Consider the following 21,090-nt stretch of genomic DNA (forward strand, 5'->3'; position numbering starts at 1 on the left):
AATAGTCAGATTTTTTAGGGTTTTTTTCAAAATGGATATTTATTATAGATCCAAAACTAGAAAGAGATTTTTACGATGGCGTATTAGAGCCGCTGTATTTTAAAAAACAAACAAATAAAGGGAGTAAATTTTCATAAACATTCTGGAAAAAACGGAGGAAAAGTTGCAAATTTGTTAGACAAATTGTTCATAGATTTTGAGATTAATCTCAGAAATTTCCTAGAAATCTCAAACTTTTGGATATTTTCTGAATTTCAAAAGTGTAAAATTAGCTACAAATTACAAAAAAATCTAATTTTGAGATGGCTTATAAATTTTCTAGAAAAAAATGTCAAAAGATTTCAACTTTTTTGAATCCGAGTTTGAGAACTTCAATATTTCCAAGTTTTTGGGAGAAAATTTCTCAGATTACTCTCAAAATCTCAACGTTTTTTCCTTTTTTTCTAATGCGCCATTGTAGATTTTTTATGTTTGCTGTATTTAAAGAAAAGCATCTAATTTCCCGTTTCGTTTCGGCTTGATTGAACAAATGTATTTTCAGTAATAAGAACAAGATTTAGGTGATTTATTTCTCAAAACATTTGCTATATTTCGTCAAGTTTAACGAATTAAATTAGGAATGCACCGATACAAAAGCTTGGGCCGATATAGATATCCGATATCAATATTTCTTTTAATATTGATAACCGATATAATATACATTTCACTTCTGTTCTGACACCTTTGGAAAAAAACTCCCAACCAGAAACAGATAAAAATAAATATTGGTTGTTTATTAATCAGACCGATATCAATATGTTAAAAAAATGACTGGTATCGGCTGATACTGATGTCGATGTATTGTGCATTCCTAAATTAAATTAAAGCTCATTTGGTTGCCTTTTCAGTAAAAGGCTGTAGGCAAACATGGTTTGTTATAAAACAGAAACACTTTGTGTTTTACTTTTCATTCTCCATTGTATAAATTTATATCCTTAATCATTTTACCCTCATTACAAATTAAAAGTCTCCGTTTGCATCTATCAGCCAAATTTGTATAATCTTTTAAATGCCGATTGGGGCCGCACAAAACCAGTCCAAGGGCCATAAATGGCCCACGGACCGCACTTTGAACACCCGTAAGTCAAAAAACAATCATATTTGTGTCACTTCACTCTGCTGTCTGAACGCAGCCTAAGCTGACTCCTCCTTCTTGCTCTCTTCTTCCGTTGGATCGAGGAAGCAGGTTTGAGCGATCGCCATGGTAACTGCGTAGGGGTCGCAGTTCGCTGCAGGACGGCGGTCCTCGAAGTAGCCCCGCTTGTCCTTGCCCACCTGCCGCGGGATGCGGATGCTGGCGCCGCGGTTGGCGACGCCGGCGGAGAAGTCGTTGATGCTGGAGGTTTCGTGCAGACCCGTGAGGCGCCGCATGTTGTCCTTTCCGCCGTGCGGGTCGTACACCGCGATGTGCTGCTTGTGCGTTTTGCTCAGCTTGCTAATGGCCTGCTCAATGTACCTGTCAGAAAAAGGAGAGAAGAGCTGGATTATTTTTAAGTCGGAACTGAAGATGTTTGTGCTTTTAAAAGGGATGCATGCTAATGACATTAAAATTCAGCATAGATCTAAAGAATTTACCTACTTTTAGCAGATTTAAGTTTAAAAAATTAACTTAATCTGGTTTAAAATTTTTAAAATAACTTAAAACTAATTTCAAGTGTATAAAAGAGGAGTGTCATTTTTGGGCCAAATCACAGGATTTTGCTTTTTGTGATTCTCACTTCAACACTGCAAAAAACAAAAAACCTTACCAAGTATTTTTGCCTAGTTTCTGGTGCAAATATCTTAATGCACTTGAAATGAGACAAAACTAACTAACAAGTAACTTTTCAGGTTGTTTTAAGTCAATAATTCCTTAAAATTGATTTTAAAAAACCTCCTTATTAAATTGGCAGATTATTTCATTTATAACATGGGAAAAATGTCTTGTGAAATAATCTGCCAATGGAACTAGAACTGGCTTGCTAGGTGACAGGTTGGGGTTGCTAGGAGACGTCTGGGCTTGGCTGGCGTTGCTAGGTAACCGCTCAGTGGAATGTTCTATGGAACTAGAGCTTTTTCATCAATATTAAGGAATTATTGACGTAAACAATCTCCTATTTCTTGCTGAAACACTATTTGTAAGTTAGATTTGTCTAATTTTAAGTGTAGTAGAGAAATATTTGCACCAGAAACTAGACTAAAAATAGTTGGTAAGATTTTGTGTTTGTACAGTGAACTATCAGGAGCAGATTGAAACAGAATTTTCTAACTAAAAATTTTATGTTTTTGCACTTTATAGGGAAGTATACCACTTTAATCAATTTAATCAATGAACACATTTTTGTTGCTATGAATAGATATTTAGCTTCATGATGAAGTAAATAAAAATCATGTATTTATAAGTATCTACTCACTGCAGTCCTTCTTCTTCCCTCATCTGCTGGGTGCTGACATTGGTGTGGCAGCCAGCGCCGTTCCAGTTGCCTGTTATCGGTTTGGGGTCCAGGGTGGCGATGATCCCGAAGTCTTCACACACACGATGCAGCAGGAAGCGCGCCACCCAAAGATGGTCGCCCATCTCAATGCCTTCACAGGGACCCACCTGGAACTCCCACTGGAGAGGGAAACAGCGACGTTACAGCAGGGGTGTCCAAACTTTGTGTCATTTGGGCAAAAGTAGTACCAGGCCAAAAAACACCAACAACCTAAAGTCAGTTATTGTGCATCTAAACCTGGAAGGGATTTTTAGAATGGTGTATTAGGGTCTATTTAGATTTTAAAAAACCAAACAAAAAAGTTTTTTTTTTCACAAATTCAGAAATGTTCTGGGAAAAAAATGGGAAGTTTGCAAAGTTAGAATTTTGGTAGAAATAAAAATCAGAAATTTTCCAGAAAAAATATTAAACATTTTGTGAGTTTGAAAAGTTGGAAATTTGCTAGAAAAAAAAGTTCTGAAATTTTGGTATAAATCTCAAATTTTCTAGAAAAAATGTCAAAAGCTTTTGTGAAAATTTGCTAGAAATAAAAGCAAATTATGATATTTTCTAGAAAATGACAAAAACTTTCACATTTTGGAATTTTTCTGAGTTTGAAAACTTCTGCAAGTATTTTGTAGAAGATTTCTCAGATTAATTAAAAATTTCAGGGTTTTAAGGTGGAAACGTTCTCCTCCTCTTTTCCATTTTTCTTATGCACCATCATAAACTTTCCACATTTTCAGTTTCTTTTGGGGTTGACTGAAAAAATTTATTTTCAGAAATAAGAACAGGATTTGGGTCCCTGCCTTTCAAAACGTTTTCTATATTTAGTCAAGTTTAATAAATTACATCAAAGTCACCTTTTCAGTAAAAGTGTCTTGGTAAACATGGCTGGTTATAAAAACAGAAACAAGTTCTGTTGTTCTGTACATTTTCCACTGTAAGAAAATTATATCAGTAATAATTTTACCCTTATTACAAATTAAAAGTCTACATCTACATCAGTTTGTATCATTTTTTTTAACTGTAGCCGGGGGCCGCACAAAATCAGTCCAAGGGCCACAAATGGCCCACGCACTGCACTTTGGAGACCCCTGAGTTAAAGGAAACAATGAAACAACTCGATAATTCAGTTTGATCGTTTTCACAGGTTGCTGATCTACCTGAGACGGCATGACTTCAGCGTTGGTGCCGCAGATCTGGACGCCGGCGTAGAGGCAGGCTTTGTAGTGACACTCCACGACGTCCCGTCCGTACGCGTGGTTCGCTCCGACGCTGCAGTAATACGGGCCTTAAAGTGGAGGGAAAACAAAAACTGTGAAACTAAAGTGGCTCAAATTGGAAAAATATTTATTTGGTTTATTTCTTTCTTTCTTATAACATCAGGGATGTTGGACAGTTGGTTTCTTTAACCATAGAAAATTATGACATACCTGCTTTCATTGTTTCATTTTAGACAGATGAGAAAGTGAAACAAAACTGATACACTGGTTTTAAAAAATAAACATGGTTCCAGAGCTGGTTAGTAACTAGTTACATTTACTTGAGTAACTTTTTTGAAAAACATTCCTTTTAGGAGTATTTTTACTACGCTGTAATTTGGGTGATTTTATTTTAAAGTATCTCTACTCTTTCTTGAGTAACATCTTAAGATTTTACACCCGCTGAATGAAAAATAAACATGTTTTAACCAAATATCCACCAGACAAAAACCTGCAGTCTTTGTTAAAGTTTCTAAAGTTTGTTTTACTAAAAGAAACTGAGTTGGGAAATTTTTCTTTCTATTTATATAAATCATCATTCTGTCCTTTAAAACAACAAAAAAAATCCACTTAACTTTATATTTTGATCTGTCAGATTATGTAATTTTTAAATATTAAATGATTGGTAATTTGATCAGTTGGTACCTGAGTAGATGTTTTACCAAATATGTTTTACTTTTACTTGAGTAAAAATATGTTGAAGCAGTGCTACTCTACTTAATATGCAAATTTTAAACTTTTCTTTGTTCTTCAATATAAAAGAGGAACTATAATTTACTTTAGACATAAAATAAACACATTTTGGCCTAAAATATCTTGAAATCCCTGTAAAATACATGTAGGTTTTTCATTGGGAATATTTTTTCCGAGGCAGCTGCCTCTCTCTGGATCGCTGCTTCACCTTGTGGTGCTGGGAATCCGTTTGAAGGCCAGCTGAACGGATGTCCATCGGTCCCCAGCAGGGTGTATTCCTGCTCCATGCCGAACCACAAGTAGTGCTCCTTCACCTGCTGCATCACTCGGTTGCAGCTGTGGCGATGGTTGGTTTCTGAAGGAGAAGGAACCGAATGAGACGCAGCACAACTCATTTCTCCAAATGTAAAGGGAGGAGAAGGTACCGGCAGGAAGGCGGTTGTATTTGAGGACCTCACAGAGGACGAGTTTATTGGGGTCAAGGGTGAAGGGATCCCTGAACATGCGGACTGGGATGAGGTACATGTCGCTGTTGGAGCCTTCGGACTGGTAGGTGCTCGACCCGTCGAAGTTCCACTCTGGGATTTCTGATGAGGAGAAGAGAAAGCGTTACACTGGGCTCGTAAGATCCCACCCCCGTCTCTCTGCTGAAGGGCAAAAAGCTGCTTGCTAACGATAACTAGCTTTGGTTTTAGCTGTTAAGTTGTCAACATAATGCGCTAAATCTTAAATGCACATCTGGCATTTAAAAGTGCTTTGTAGTAATTGTCAACATCAAGATAACAAAGTCAAGAAAACGTTTGAATTAAGAAAAAAAAACTGTGAGTAAGAGCGGAGTAGATCAGTTACGCTAGCTTGACTATGACAACCTTAATGTAGATGTGCTGTGGAATTCTGTGTGTTTCAGTTCAGTTAAAAAATACAATAAGGCGACTTGAACACCAACTCTGACAGATCATTAGTAGAGCAGGTATTTAAATTAGCTAATCAACCACCACTGTGTTAGCATAGCTAATAGCATTGGTAGATAATCTACCACAGTGATCACTTATTAATAAACCCAAAATAAACATCCAGCCTGAAAACATAAAACTTTTTGGGCCTCGAGTTTGACACACCTAGCGTAGAGCGAAAACGAAACTGGATTTGTAACATTCTCCACAGCGCTGACGCCACAGGACACAAATAAAATCCTATCATCTCATGTCGAGATCAGCCAAGTAAGAAAAAAGAAGGAATGTTGCAAGAAGAAATGCGTTCAGATTTACTGTCATGAAACATTCCTCACAGCGCTGACGCCACAGGACACAAATAAAATCCTGCTATCTTATGTTCACCTCAGCTAAGAAAGAATAGAGAAAGAATGTTGCAAGAAGAAATGCATTCAGATTTACTTCCAGCTTCCTTTAATGTCATGAAACATTCTGTGGGTTCCCAAAGAACAAAAGCAAGGCTAGCTGTCAGGCGTGGCAGAAACTGTATTTATTGGTTGTTACTCATTAAATGTGACGTTTAAACGTTTCCAGTAAGGTCTGTAAAATGACAGTAGAAACTATTCCTTTATTTTGTTAAGATGGATGCCATCCTTCTGTTTGTTTGACCTAAGATCAAATATAATCTAACTTCCTAGGGTATGCTGGGAAATTTTAAAAATACATATAATATTTGACAGAGATATATATTGAATTTTTTAGTACTATCAAATTAAATCAACAAACAAATTAAAGTAAAAAAAGTAAAATCACATATTGTAAATTATTTTAAAAAGCAATAAAAGCAATAAAGCAATAAAAAATATAAAAAATGTAAATAATAAAATGAATTATAAATTTCATATATATTTTTACAAATGTAATAATTTCTGTCTTTTCCGTAAGATATTTATTTTTATTTTTTTCTTTAGAGATTGTTTCCAGATTTTTTTATTATATGTTCCTTTATTCTGATCAGTCACTTTTTAATAATTTACAATTATTTTTTATTTTATTATTTTTATTTTAATAATTTCTTCTAACTCTTCTAAATTAAACAATTATCAAGCTTTATAATTTAGAAAGATTAGCATTATTTACAATGTTTTTATACTATACCTTGTAATTATATTACATTATATATGTGAATTAATTGGTATTAATATTTTTGAGATATCTTTTATAATATGCACAAATGTTGTTATAACTTGGCTAATAATTTATTTAAATACATTTATGTAATAGTAATAAAAATCACATAATTATAGTACTGGAAGACCTGAATGAGTTCATTGATGTTTATTTTATCATTTTTATTTATCTTCATCATTTCATCACTAAATATGTTAAAAATATTTAACATATTTGCTTTTCATTAAGAGGCTGTATTATTAATAAAACAACTTTGTTCACCTTCGATGCTGGTTGGTTCTGAGTCCAGGGTCCTGGTCTTGTTGCGCAGCCCCTCTCCGGTGCCGTCCACCCAGATGTAGGTGACCTGGCACTTCCCGCCCTGAGGCAGGTTCATGTACTGCTGCCGGACCGCCTTGTTGAGCAGCGAGCTGCTGGATACCGTCGCCATGGTTTCCTGTGGTCACAAACGTTTCACCAACAGATTTCATTCCTCCATTCAGTTTCTTTACTTTTTAATTTTATCGCCTGTGATGCTTCCTGAGTCTCATCACGCTGCACCGATTGTTTTGTTTTTAGAGCCAATAAACACAAATTCTGCCGATTTACGGTAAAATATACAACATTTTACCATAACAGAGCCAAATTCAGTAGATTGAGTTTAAAATCAATAATAATAATAATTACATTTTCTACAAAAACTGTCACATGTTTAAAATGTGTTGTTTTTTTTATTTACAACATGCATTTTATTAGACAGATAGTGGAATAAATTAACACAGAACAAGGTGAAATAATCCAGTCCACACAAACACACTGTTAATTATCATTTTCATCAAATTTAATTAAGCACAAACATAAGCCGTCTGATATTTTTGCTTCCAATTAACTGAGAAACTGAAAGCAAAAGTCCCTTCAGAAATATTTATACTCTTAATTTTTAGGTGTTTTTGTGAGTAACTCTAAGCAAAAATTCAGCCTATTTGTCTCATTACAACCAAAAACATTTAACAGACAGATCATTATAAAATGGTCCATATTTCTACAGAAAAATATATGTATTTTATGAAAATATAAATTAAAAACTCTGGAAAGTGTGGCATGCATTTGTATTCAACTTTATAGAACCAAATTTAGCTTGATTCAACTTTCTCTAATATTCAAAAGAAAACTGTTAATTTGCAGTAAATTTATCAGATCCTTATAACTTGCTTTCGGTTTTCAGCCTGGAATGCTTCCTTGGCATCACCCAAATTTTTAGCGACTGCAGCAGTTTCTCTCAGATTTAGGTCAGGTCTCAGGTCAAAAGAAACATATTCACACAACTAAAAGTTTACCTTAAACATAAATCTGTGCGAGAAAAGTTTAAATGTTGAAATAAAAAGCAAGAAGTTTTGTTTTCTCTGAGTTTGAAACTGATTTTCTGTCACATAAGTTTAACTGAACAGGATTAAAAAGAACAGACAGTGAACACCAGCCTGTGGGCTCTCTAGTAAAAATCAGTGTGTCATCAGCATATGTGAACATTTCCAATAGCTACATAACAAAATCAGAAGGACAAACCCAACATTATGTCCATATATTGTGAAATTTATATCTATGTTCCTCTTTCCCTCTAACTATTGAACTACATATTGAACAAAATTCCCAAATTTGCCTGTAAGTCAAAGGTTCAATGCAACAATTAGAGATTATTAATCCACCAATAACCCTATTGAGCAGGAGTTTGATTTCTAAGTTACATTTATTTTAAAACATTTGCACTTACGGTATGTCAGGTCGTTCCAGGTATAGTATCTGCTGTACTTGTTGATCCAGAGAGTTTTGAGCCTGATCAAATGAAACCTGTTTGTGGTATTTAAACTTCCTGCAGGATGACATTTCAAAGGCTGTCCTCCCACACTCCTCCAGGTGTAGGAGGAGCTACAGGCATTTTATTGACTGCCAACGAACCCATTTGGTTGTTTTGTTTGAAACACAAAATCAGTCGACGGTAAAACTAAATTATCTGATGCAACTAAAAACCATATCTGTAATTCTGACACCTACAAGCTGGAAAAGCAAACAAAAAAACTTTAATCTAAACTGATAACAGCCAAATTAACCCACAAGAACAGCGGAGGAGACGATGAAACCCCAGGAGAGATGGAAATGAGCACCGAACCTGTGAGGCCTTCTGCTGATGCTGAGCGACTGCTGTTTGCTGAGCTGAGAGTCTCGCAGCTCACTGAACACAATTAGAGCGCAGAAGCTGCTGGACGTTCAGTTTCCGTCAGATTAGCTGTGAAGAGAGACGAGGCGGACAGAAATTCAGCGACACAGTCAGAAAAACGGCTGAAGTCACATGAGATGCCGAGGGGTGGCGGTGCAGAAGGAAGAACCACATCAACATGATAAATTCAACTCAACATAGGCATTAAGATAATAACTGGACAAATTTATTGCAAAATGTCTCAAAATTATGCATTCAAGCACAAATTTACACACATTTACCAATATATTTTAAAAAGAACATATTCTTATTGATCAAAAGCAAGCTGGTTTCTCATTGACGGGATTAAAAATCAACCAAGAACAATGTGGCACTCTTAGATGGTCCAACAAAGAGAAGTTAGGTAAGTCTTCTGGAGCCGTTTAGAAACTCAAGCATCACCAGATTATTAACGTGTCACCAGGATCTGGAACCAGAGCCCAACTATCACTGTTAGATGAAGGGAACTGGTTGGTATGAAGGGGAATACACCAAGCACCACCAAAAAAACAAAACAAAGACACCTTCAAACTAGACTGACAAGACAAATGACTTTTAGAGAGACGTTTGGTAACAAAGTATGTTTAGAGAACTCAAGATGGGGCTTTGAAAGCCAAGAACATCAACCCACCTGTTACGCCTGGTGGTGACTTTACCATGCTGTTTGACTACACAAAGTTCATGAAATAATGAAGAACTACCTTCAAATTCTTCAAGTTATGCAAATACGCATCTAGGTAGTGAAGTCTGAAGACAGTTGGATGGTCCATCACCGACCTCTTTTTTGGAATGGCCTTTTCAATCTGCCACTTGTTTAGTGTTGCTAAAATGTAAGTTTATGGGTGAGCATCTTTCTTCGTTATCCCATCCATTTTGTTAAATTGTCCTTAGGATTGATGTTAAAGAAAAAATAATTTTAAAAAAAAGGTTTTCCGCATTGCTGGCAGTAAGTTGGACTCATTTCCAGTAAGAGTTGTTCTTAATGTTGCCGTTTGTCACTGATTCTGTTCATAACCTCCATTGACAGAATTTCTAGGCGCACATCCTGCCCCAAGTAGAAGAGCTCAAGTATCTCAAGGTCTTGTTCACAAATCAGTGAAAAATGAAACAGAAGATTGACACTGACTGTCGTGGTGTAAAGAGACCTGAGCTGAGCGGTTAGTCTACCTTCCTACCCTCAATGGTCAAGAGATCTGGGTATTGACCAAAAGAACTGGACTGAGGATAGAAGTGGCCAAAGTGAGTTTCCTCTGCAGGGTGCCTGGGCTCTAAGGAAGAAGCTCAATCAGAGGACACCATCCAGGCATTGAGCCTCGGAGGTCCCTGGGCTCAATTTTTATCTAAGAACGGAGAGACGATGCTTCATCAATACTGAGGTTTGCTAAAGTCAGCGTTCCCAAACAGGTATTGCAACAATAAACAAGGCCTTTTAGTAGGATATTTGTCAGGGATTTCAGCGATTTAAGATGGTCTTAACTCTGCAAAGAATAGCGAGACGATGGTGGCTCAGGAGGTAGGAGCTCGTCCTGTAACCAGTTGGCTGCTTCATCTGTCTCAGTTGTTGTGTCGTTAGACATTACTCGGTTTGCCTGTTCCAGGACAGCAGTGGCTACAACGTAGCTCACTACCATCAGTGTGTGAAAGTATTTACACATGGGGGAATGATTGAATTAAGTGTGAAGTGTGTGGGGTTCTCTGCAAAAGATACAACTAAAGGCCATTTACCAAAAGGGGTTTACTAAGGGCAGAAACATATTATTGGCTAAAAAAATTACTTAAACTAGATGCAACTAACTAAGACACTGCAGAACATGAAGAATGAAATTCTGTTTTCCTTGGAAAGAGATAATCTAAGGGTATTTTCACACCTGACAGTCCAGTAGACCTGGTTTGATTGGAGACCAAAATTGTAACATTTGTCACATTTTTAGCTGATGTGGTTTGCTTTCACACAGTACTGAGTCAAACGGACCAAGCCTTTGAAAGATCTGTTCCCCTGCTCAATGCAAAAAGAACCACTGAAGAAAACAACACAAAAACCAGTGAGGAAAATACTGAGCGCAACTTTCTTCTTCACAAAATGTAAAAAAAAATAAAAAAAATTCTCTTTTGTCACTGGTAAAAGACTACTCATTTGTTTTTGGTTGTATTTACCCAGAATGCCCTAGGCCACAGTCTGCTTCCTGACAGTCTGTCTCCGGTGCATTCAAACAGAACCAGAGTTCAGTTCAACCACACCCAGATTTAGGATTTTTGGTAGACCAGAGCTGACGTTTTTGGTCTGCATCGTAGGCCAATGATAGAGTCACACACCTACACACAAACCAGACTTTGGATGCAAATGAACTGGAGTTTGTTTAAAGTGAACTAAACAGGTCAGATGTGAATGCAGTCTATGTGTTACCCGCATATCTCAGTCAAAGAGACTGGAGTGGTTGGTTAACCCAGTTTGTCCTGAAGAACGATTGATGACTCAGTCATGTGATTTCCTGTCAGAAGAGATGGCATTTATTGTAAACCTGCTCTCTATGCTGCAGATAATTACAGTTGTATTAACCTGCGAGTCCCTCTCTGACTCACAGGGTTCTTAAATATTTCCTTAAGCATGTTAATTTGAAGGTTTGTCAGAGAAATGACACCAAGATTATAGACAGATTAAAATCCTATTTTCAAGTTTCTCATGCATTCAATGAAAGAAATGGAAACAGATGGTGACAAGTTGCTGGTTATAGAGAGCCTTATGATCAGACACAATCTGATGTTTTTGCAAAAAGAATAAACAAAAAAAACCTGCACAACATTTGTCAGTGTAGAATGCATCATTTTTACATTTATGATGCACTATCATTTACTGCTTTTTTGTTGCTATGTACCTGTAGGGTTAATCACTTGCGGATTTTAGCAAAGGTGAAATCTTATTTTTGTTTTGAAGATTTTGAAGAAATTATCCATGCCTTCATTACATCTTGATTGGATTATTGTAATTCTTTACATAAAGGCCTGGATAAATCCCTGATACAGCGTCTTCAAGTGACCCAGAAAGCAGCAGGTCGGCTTCGTCCAGACACCCAGAAGCGTGACCATGTAAGGCCCGTATTGACCTCCTTACACTGGCTGCCTGGTTCATATCGAATAGATTATAAGACTCTAACAACTTTTAAAGTTTTAAATGGGTTAGCCCCTCCTTACCTTCAGGATCTTTTGAAAAGTCATTCAGTGTCCAGAACTTTAAGATCCAATAATCAGCTGCCACTGAATGTTCCTCGAACTCGACTTAAGAGAAAAGGAGATCAGGCTTTCTCGATGGCTGCTCCTACTCTATGGAATAATCTACCTTTCCAGATTAGATCTGCCCACAGCCTGGATCGCTTTAAATAGCTTCTTAAAACTCATTTTTATTCTTTGGCATTTAGGCCTTCTGGTGTGATGGTTTTATCCCTTCACTTATTATTACTCTTATTATTTCAACATTTTACATATATTATTCTCGTATTATTTTTTCTTTCTTTTGATCAACTTATTTTATTATCATTTTTTTTACAGCACTTTGGTGCAGTTTTAATACTGTTTTTAAAGTGCTATGTAAGTAAAGTTCACACTGACATTGACTTAAGAGATAATATCTAACATGTCCTACAGCTTTGTGCATTAAAATATTATTTTGTTCAAACTTCAGCCTTTGTAGACCTCCTCACTATAAATAAATATAATGCAACTTGATCTACACACACAAAAATCAAATTTATCACACAGTCTAGTGAAGGTTGTTCATCTAGTCATTAATAAATAACCTCTGTTTAATAACTACAATAAATAAACTGATTTAAAACCCAATGGATATTAAGTTTTATTTTGTAATACTAAAGAGGTTTTTGGTGATGGTATCTGTGATTAACCTCATGGTCTTTAAAGCTTTGGGTGTAACAAACATCAGCTGTGGGTAAAACCTGATTGGCTGCAGCTTCTCTGCACTGAAACATGAGTTATAAATCAGGTCAAACCAGTTTCTGTTATCAAAGTGAAACGCAGACAGTCACTCTGACTGAAAACAGAAATGGAGCAGAGTCAGTTCGACCGAGAGACTTTCTCCTGCTCAATCTGTCTGGATCTACTGACGGATCCGGTGGCTACTCCCTGTGGACACAGCTACTGTATGAACTGTATTAAAGATCACTGGGATGAAGAGGATCAGAAAAGAATCCACAGCTGCCCTGAGTGCAGAGAGACCTTCATACCAAGGCCTGTTTTGAAGAAGAACGCAATTCTAACAGTTTTAGTGGAGCAGCTGAAGAAGACTGGACTCCAAGCTGCTCCTGCTGACCACTGCTATGCTGGACCTGAAGATGTGGCCTGTGATTTCTGCACTGGAAGAAAACTGAAAGCCATCAAGTCCTGTTTAGTCTGTCTGACCTCTTTCTGTGAGAAACACCTTCAGCCTCATTATGATTCAGCTGCATTCAAGAAACACAAGTTGGTGGAGCCGTCCAAGAACCTCCAGGAGAACATCTGCTCTAAGCATGATAAGTTGTTGGAGGTCTTCTGCCGCACTGATCAGAAGTGTATTTGTTATCTCTGCAATATGAATGAACATAAAGGCCATGAAACAGTGTCAGCTGCAGCAGAAAGGACTGAGAGGCAGAGAGAGCTGGAGGAGAGACAAGGAAACATCCAGCAGAGAATCCAGGACCAGGAGAAAGATGTGAAGCTGCTTCAACAGGAGGTGGAGGCCATCAATCGCTCTGCTGATAAAACAGTGGAGGACAGTGAGAAGATCTTCACCCAGCTGATCTGTCTCCTCCAGAAAAGAAGCTCTGAGGTGAAGCAGCAGATCAGATCCCAGCAGGAAACTGAAGTGAGTCGAGTCAAAGATGTTCAGGAGAAGCTGGAGCAGGAGATCACTGAGCTGAAGAGGAAAGACGCTGAGCTGGAGCAGTTCTTACACACAGAGGATCACAACCAGTTTCTCCTCAACTACCCCTCACTGCCAGCACTCAGTGAGTCTACACACTCATCCAGCATCAACATCCGTCCTCTGAGACACTTTGAGGATGTGACAGCAGCTGTGTCAGAGCTCAGAGACAAACTACAGGACGTCCTGAGAGACTCATGGACAAACATCTCACTGATGGTCACTGAGGTGGATGTTCTACTGTCAGAACCAGACCCAGAACCAAAGAGCAGAGCTGGATTCTTAAGATATTCATGTGAAATCACTCTGGATCCAAACACAGCAAATACACGATTGGGACTATCAGAGGGGAACAGGAAGGTGACAAGGATGAATAGAGATCAGTCTTATTCTAGTCACCCAGACAGATTCACTGATTATTCTCAGGTTCTGAGTAGAGAGAGTCTGACTGGACGTTGTTACTGGGAGGTGGAGTGGAGAGGGGGAGTTTCTGTAGCAGTCGCATACAAGAGTATCAGCAGAGTAGGATCGGGTAATGAATGTGCTTTTGGAAATAATGATAAATCTTGGGTATTATATTGTTCTCAAATAAATAGTAATTTTTTGCACAACAACATCTGGACTTCCATCTCAGGTCCAGTTTCCTCCAGAGTCGGAGTGTACCTGGATCACAGAGCAGGTATTCTGTCCTTCTACAGCGTCTCTGAAACCTTGACTCTCCTCCACAGAGTCCAGACCAGATTCACTGAACCGCTACTGGCTGGAGTTTGGATTAATAAGTCTGGAATTGGGACTTGTGCAACTGGATCCTTTGTAGAGTTCTGTAAACCCAGACAGATTTCCTCTTTCCTCTCAGATTGTTGATCAGGGTTCATGGTTCTGATGTCTCTGCTCTGCTGTTCTGATCTTCTTTATTTTTCCGGTTTAGTTCTTTGTGTTACAGGAGCCATAAAGGAAATCACTGCTGATGATTTATTTCATTCTTATGACAGAAATATTTCATGAAAATCAAAACTTCTCTGGACTCTAATGGCTTCCCATAAATGTTTTTATCCTTGTATTTCGATGTTTTATTTGTTGTTAAATCAGTTGAGATCAAAGTGATCTGAACTTGCTTCTGTTTTCTATATTGTGATCCAAAAAACCTGAAACATCAAATCGTCACTGATGCTGTTTTCTTCTCATATTTGTAGATGTAGATCAGAAAAAATGTCTGTAGTTCTGTCTCTTTGGACGTCTTCAATAAAGAAACTTGATTACAGAGAAATGTTGAAAGTTTTCTAATCATCCATCCATCCATTTTCTTCTGCTTATCCGGGGTCGGGTCGCGGGGGTAGCAGCTTCAGAAAGGAGGCCCAGACTTCCCTCTCCCCAGCCACTTGTTCCAGCTCCTCTAGGGGGAATCCCGAGGCGTTCCCAGGCCAGCCAAGGGACATAGTCCCTCCAGCGTTTCCTGGATCTTCCCTGGGGCCTCCTCCTGGTGGGACGTGCCCGGAGCACCTCACCAGGGAGGCGTCCAGGAGGAATCCTGAGCAGATGCCCGAGCCACCTCAACTGGCTCCTCTTGATGTGAAGGAGCAGCAGCTCTACTCTGAGTCCCTCCTGGATGACTGAGCTTCTCACCCTACCATAGATGAGGGTGGGAACGTAGATCGACTGGTAAATCGAGAGAATTGCTTTTTGGCTCAGCTCTCTCTTCACCACGACGGACCGGTACAGCCCCCGCTTCACGGCAGACGCTGCGCCAATCCGCCTGTCGATCTCCCGCTCCCTTCTTCACTCATTTGTGAACAAGATCCCGAGATACTTGAACTCCTCCACTTGGGGCAGGACACCCTCCCCGACCCGGAGAAGGAACTCTACCCATTTCCTGCTCAAGACCATGGCCTCGGATTTGGAGGCACTGATCCTCATCCCGGCCGCTTCGCACACGGCTGCGAACCGCTCTAGCGAGAGCTGCAGATCACGAACTGATGAAACCAATAGGACCGCATCATCTGAAAAAAGCAGAGATGAGATCCTAAGGCCACCAAATCAGATCCCCTGAACACCTTGGCTGCACCTAGAAATTCTATCCATGAAAGTAATGAACAGAATCGGTGACAAAGGGCAGCCCTGGCGGAGTCCAACTCTCACCGGAAAGGAGCCCGACTTACTGCCGGCAATGCAGACCAGACTCTGACACCGGTCATACAGGGACCTGACAGCCCATATCAAGGGGCCCGGTACCCCATACTCCCAGAGGACCCCCCACAGAGCTCTCTGAGGGACACGGTTGAAAGCCTTTTCCAAGTCCACAAACCACATGTAGACCGGTTGGGCAACTACCATGCACCCTCCAGGACCTTGCCGAGGGTGTACAGCTGGTCCAGTGTTCCACGACCAGGACGAAAACCACACTAGTCTTCCTGAATCAGAGGTTCAAGTATCCAACGGACCCTCCTCTCCAGGACCCCTGAATAGACCTTGCCAGGGAGGCTTAAGACTGTGACTCCCCTATAATTGGAGCACACCCTCCGGTCCCCCTTTTTGAACAGGGGGACCACCACCCCAGTCTGCCAATCCAGGGCAGCTGCCCCCGATGTCCATGCGATATTGCAGAGTCGCGTCAGCCAACATAACCCTACAACATCCAGAGCCTTGGGGAACTCCGGGCGGATCTCATCCACCCTAGGGGTCCTGCTACTGAGGAGCTTTATAACCACCTAGGCGACCTCATCCCCAGAGATTGGAGAACCCAACCCAGAGTTCCCTGTACTCTGTGTCTCTAATCACTATTGTGATAAATTGTATGTTTGGTCGTCTATTGAGCAGAAACTTTTCCTCCAGAGTGTCTTATTTGCTGCTGGAAAAGATCAGATGTTTGGTTTCGTCTTCATTCATCAACAACACTCAGGATCCACCACCACAGAAAGATCCTGGTAGCAGTAATGAAAAGGAGGTTAAAGCTCCTCCACTGTCAACATTTGGAAAACTTTAAACCTGTGAGAAAGGTTGGAGACGTGTCATAAAACCAGTGGCGATAAAAGTGGGTATGCACTGTACGCATAATGGCGCTGCACTAGAGGGGGCGCAAAAACCATGTGGGAAATTTTTCTAGTCGGCATTTTCTGTATTTAACAGCTGGATGCATGAAATGATCAGTAATAGAGGAACAGCATTGATTCTGCGCCCCCCGCCCTTTGACCCCACCGCCTCTCCCCATACATATACAGGTAGTTTGGGCAGGCAGCCCTTTGAGAAAACGCTGAAGCGTGTTTTATGTTTTTATTTTAAATTTGAATGGTAGTAATGCACTCGACAACAGGGAGCTAAAGATGGGCGGCAGAAAACAAACTCCAGAACAGAATAAAGAGGAGGAGGGATAAAGATGATGGAAGGATGAAGAAAAGCTTTTCAAAGTGGTTGAAAGACAATAGGTGAGTAAAGTCAGTGCATCAACAGTAGGGCTGTAAATATTCAGGTTAGCTTAAACTAGCCTAAAATGGCAGGTGGCTGTTGTCTTGTTAGGGTTGCCATCCGTCCCATAAACTACAGAATCGTCTCGTATTTGACTGTTAATAGTTGCGTCCCGTATTGAACCGAAACCAATTTGTTCTGTATTTCTATACATGTCTGATAGACACACCACCTGTCACACAGATCTCAACAATAATGACCAAAACATAACACAGGAAATAGTAAGGTCAGCTAAATTGTTGTGGCGGGAGCTAAATAGGACCCCGGACGGTGTTGTCATGGTTACCTAGAGACGTTTTGTTCTCAAATCGATAGCACATTTGGCCACAACAACATCTGGACCTCCATCTCAGGTCCAGTTTCCTCCAGAGTCGGAGTGTACCTGGATCACAGAGCAGGTATTCTGTCCTTCTACAGCGTCTCTGAAACCATGACTCTCCTCCACAGAGTCCAGACCAGATTCACTGAACCGCTACTGGCTGGAGTTTGGCTTGGAGAATCTGCTGAGTTCTGTAAACTTTAACTGTGAGATTCTCACTGCAAGCTGGTCTGACAATAAAATAAATCCTTGAATTCTTGAATTTTTGTTGTGTGTGTTTGACTCGGAATATAGGCGATCGTGTTTTTTTGTTTCAGATTTCTCTTGTTTAGTTTTTTGTTGTTTCTTTTAACAAAATTTATGAGAGAAATCCTTTGTGATGGGGCCTCATTTAAAGTTATTAAACTTTGGTTGTTTTCAAACCTGATAGTCCAGTGGACTTGGATTGATTACGAACCAAAATTGTACCATTTGTTACAGTGTCAGTTGCAGGTGTTCACTTTCACATTACAATAGTTTATGTTTTTTATTTTATAAAGAAATAATATTATTGCTCACCTTTTGTCTTTGTTACGCTTTCCTCACGATCCGTCCGGTCTTCCTCGGGTCTCTCCCTCCTCGGCTGGTCGTCCTCAGAACCCCCTGACCCGCCCGAGTTCTGTAGAGGAAACACACAAGGACGAACATTCAAAGGTTCAGAGGCATAAACAATGAAGCACCAAACAATTTTAAAATACTGAATGACGTAAAAAGACAATTTTTATGGCCTCATGGGCGGTTGCCCAGAGCAGCATTAGAAAAGGGGCGTCACAGACATGCCTGATGATGAGCAAAGTGAGTCTAGGTTACATGATGAGAAAAAACTACACTAGTTTCAATCCTGCATCTCCCTGAGAGGACTTCCTGAACATTTAGCATATAAGCTACGTTGAGTTGAAAAGACACAAATGTATGGAAGCCCCTAACTGCCAGAGATAGAAAATAAATTCAGGAGCAGTTTCTTGTTAAAAACTATACAAAACTCTTTAACTTTTCTCATTTCACTGAGATATAAGCTCTGTGTCGTCAGAATGAGATGTATATTAAAGCGATAAACAACATTACTGTTGTTTGAGACCATTTTCAATTAATATGGTAATGGAAAAGTTATGAATGAACACATTCTAAAATATCAACAAACTTTAAATTTTAATGGACATATAAAACTGGAACTATAAGACATTTTACATATCCCAAAAATAAACAAAACAACAAATAAAATAAAATAAATTGTGTTAACAAAATTGTCCTGACTTTTGTCATTCAGCTTTTGTAGAAAGAGAGAAAAGATAAAAACAATAAGTCATGCAAATGGAAATTATTGAGCTCCTTTTAATTCATCGTGCAATTAATTGATCTGTTTATTGTGATAGGCCTAATCCATCCCTAAATATGTAAAATAAATCAGTTTGTTGCTAAGTTACAAATAAACCAACGTTATCATAAAAAAATAAAAAATGTGGAAGAGCAATGATAGAAATAAGTAAAATATATATATTAATCAAGTAATAAAATTATCTACACAAACTTCCATTTATACATCAAAATAAAAAAAGTCAATAAATAAACTCAGATTATCAAATACCTTTCTTCTTCGTCGTCGTCTCATTCGGCCTGACAGTGAGCTCTGATAAAGATCTGTGTAGCTCTTATGCAGTCTTTCTATTTTCTCTGATAGTTCGTTTCGGAGCATTTTAATATTGTCAATATTTGGCTCCGTCTGGTAATGATTAGATATCTGCGTATTTCCTGATGCTAATTTGATTTAATATTAATCCTTAAATCTTCACGATACGCACGTAGCCCGTTCCTACCGGAAGAGGGATTTCTTCCTCCATGTTTCCGTCCTGAGTAGACCCCGTAGCATCGTTGCTCGGGACGGTGATGCGGGGAGATTTACTAGCTTTAGCCTCGTTAGCCTTGGCGGTTGACGGTTTGCTAGCCGGAGCGGAGCTAGCCGGTGTTCTAGTTGGGATTCGGTCTGTAAAGATTTTTGAGAGGATTCCCGACGGTCTTTCATAATCTATATTGTTCATAGTTGCTTTATATGCGAAAAAATCAATATTTGTTGACCGGAGGCTTTAAAAAAAAAAGACATTTTTTAAAAATTACGGAGCTGCCTCCCTTTGCTGCTCTTACTCCATTCAACCGGAAGCGGAAGTAGAAAGTTTGTTTAAAACTATTTTTCTACCTTGTTATGATGAGAACGTTTTTTGTTTTAACGAGTTATGTATCTCGTTGACGAGAGAGTTTCTCTTTGTAATTTTCTCGTTATAGTGACTTATGTCTCGTAATAATGCAAAATGTTGTCATTTAAACTAGTTTTTATCTCAATATAATGGGAAAGTTTTTCTTTTTAACTACTTTTGTAACTTGCACTATTGAAGAAGCTTCTCATTTTAATGATTTTTTTAGCTAGTTTTAATAAATTTTTCATCTGTTGAGTTTTGAATTTTGTATCATGTTTAACGAGTTTGTATCTTTTTAACGAGAAAATTCATCATTTTAACGATTAAATATTGCGAAGGTTTCTCGTTTTAATTTAAATGTGCTTTGTATCTCGTTACAATGCGAAAGTCTGATATTTTAATGAGTTCTGTGTTTCGTTATATAATTCTTTTCTTTACAATATTGCGAATATTGATCTTTTATCTCATGTCAAATGTTTCAGTGTCAAATACAAACATTTTCATTCTGAAGCAAAAATGAAATGTTTCTCCAGGTGATCCAAGTCGAGCTGAAATGACGCACCTTGAGCGCAACAAAGGTCCAGCTGCGGGTTTTCTGGGTCTGGCGCTCTGTCTGCGGTGTTGCATCAAGCCGCACACCAGGTCGTGCGCGATCATCACGTACAGCAGGAAGATGAGCACAGCGGGATCCATTCAAGCAGAGCTAGAGCTCCTCCTGCAAAACCACCAGGTGTCAACAGAACCAGAGGCCGATGGTGATGAAGAGGAAGAGGAGGAGGTGAAGTTACCTTGATATGCGCTCCAACTTCAGGCGCTCAGCTCGCACGTTTCTCCCCATGACAACGCGCCATGTTCAGAAATCCTCCCCTGGTTTTCGTGAAATGAGGATTTTCATGTTTTTTCTTATTTTTTAGCCCCGGTTTTCCCTCCTGCCTCCCTCGGAAACAGCAGATGGGGGTCGCGCTGCAGCTGCAGCAGCTCAGAGGGGACACCGGAGGATGTTGCCGTAGAGACGCGACCGTTGCTAAGGGCATCGTGTCGTCATCACTTCATCACGAGGTCCGGCGGAGTGAAACCTGTCGGCAGGTTTACAGGCAAGAGGATTTAAAACTCGCCATTCATTATGTGAGGAAGGTTTTACTGGGATTTTGTGGAAAAGAGAATCAAAAAGTGATGGTTTTTAAAAAGATTTCACAAATAAAAACATGAAAACTCAAGTGTGAATTTTTTATTCAGCACCTCAGAGCTAAAGATTATGACAAAGTAGGAACAGGCTAAGGAAAATATAGAAAACAAGACAATAAAGACATATTATGAAAATAAAGTCCAAATAATACGAGAATAAACACATTTTATAAATTTACTCTCGTAA

The 21,090-nt window shown here is 39.1% G+C and overlaps 2 protein-coding genes across 3 annotated transcripts; one reads left to right on the forward strand and one right to left on the reverse strand.

The window, feature by feature from the left end:
- Window positions 1-261: 261 nt before the first annotated feature.
- LOC102234399 (glutamine synthetase-like) lies at window positions 262-20,367 on the reverse strand. 2 transcript variants are annotated; one of them, XM_023338261.1, is made up of 9 exons: window positions 20,281-20,367; window positions 18,049-18,148; window positions 8,717-8,833; window positions 6,835-7,009; window positions 4,876-5,037; window positions 4,659-4,805; window positions 3,659-3,786; window positions 2,433-2,632; window positions 262-1,495 (listed from the first exon to the last, which is right to left on the reverse strand). In XM_023338261.1, exons 4-9 carry the CDS (start codon window positions 7,001-7,003, stop codon window positions 1,174-1,176), a joined length of 1,128 nt encoding a protein of 375 aa, XP_023194029.1. In that variant the 5' UTR covers window positions 7,004-7,009; window positions 8,717-8,833; window positions 18,049-18,148; window positions 20,281-20,367; the 3' UTR covers window positions 262-1,173. The 2 variants fall into 2 exon arrangements, with proteins under 2 accessions (XP_023194029.1, XP_005814533.1); XM_005814476.2 differs by lacking the exons at window positions 8,717-8,833; window positions 18,049-18,148; window positions 20,281-20,367 and adding an exon at window positions 8,321-8,424.
- LOC102234656 (tripartite motif-containing protein 16-like) lies at window positions 12,824-17,694 on the forward strand. The gene is made up of 2 exons (XM_023338252.1): window positions 12,824-14,346; window positions 17,525-17,694. Exons 1-2 carry the CDS (start codon window positions 12,858-12,860, stop codon window positions 17,692-17,694), a joined length of 1,659 nt encoding a protein of 552 aa, XP_023194020.1. The 5' UTR covers window positions 12,824-12,857.
- Window positions 20,368-21,090: the final 723 nt, after the last annotated feature.

This window comes from Xiphophorus maculatus, chromosome 8, assembly GCF_002775205.1.
Source record: "Xiphophorus maculatus strain JP 163 A chromosome 8, X_maculatus-5.0-male, whole genome shotgun sequence".
NCBI classification, from domain to species: domain Eukaryota; kingdom Metazoa; phylum Chordata; class Actinopteri; order Cyprinodontiformes; family Poeciliidae; genus Xiphophorus; species Xiphophorus maculatus.

Coding starts and splice junctions, on each gene's coding strand:
- LOC102234399 (XM_023338261.1), bottom strand. CDS start 7,003: ATGGCGACGGTATCCAGCAGCTCGCTGCTCAACAAGGCGGTCCGGCAG. Junction 5,038..6,834: donor AGAACCAACCAGCATCGAAG/GTGAACAAAGTT, acceptor TCTCCTCATCAG/AAATCCCAGAGTGGAACTTC. Junction 3,787..4,658: donor CGGATTCCCAGCACCACAAG/GTGAAGCAGCGA, acceptor CTCCACTTTAAG/GCCCGTATTACTGCAGCGTC.
- LOC102234656 (XM_023338252.1), top strand. CDS start 12,858: ATGGAGCAGAGTCAGTTCGACCGAGAGACTTTCTCCTGCTCAATCTGT. Junction 14,347..17,524: donor CATCTGGACTTCCATCTCAG/GTCCAGTTTCCT, acceptor CCTCCATCTCAG/GTCCAGTTTCCTCCAGAGTC.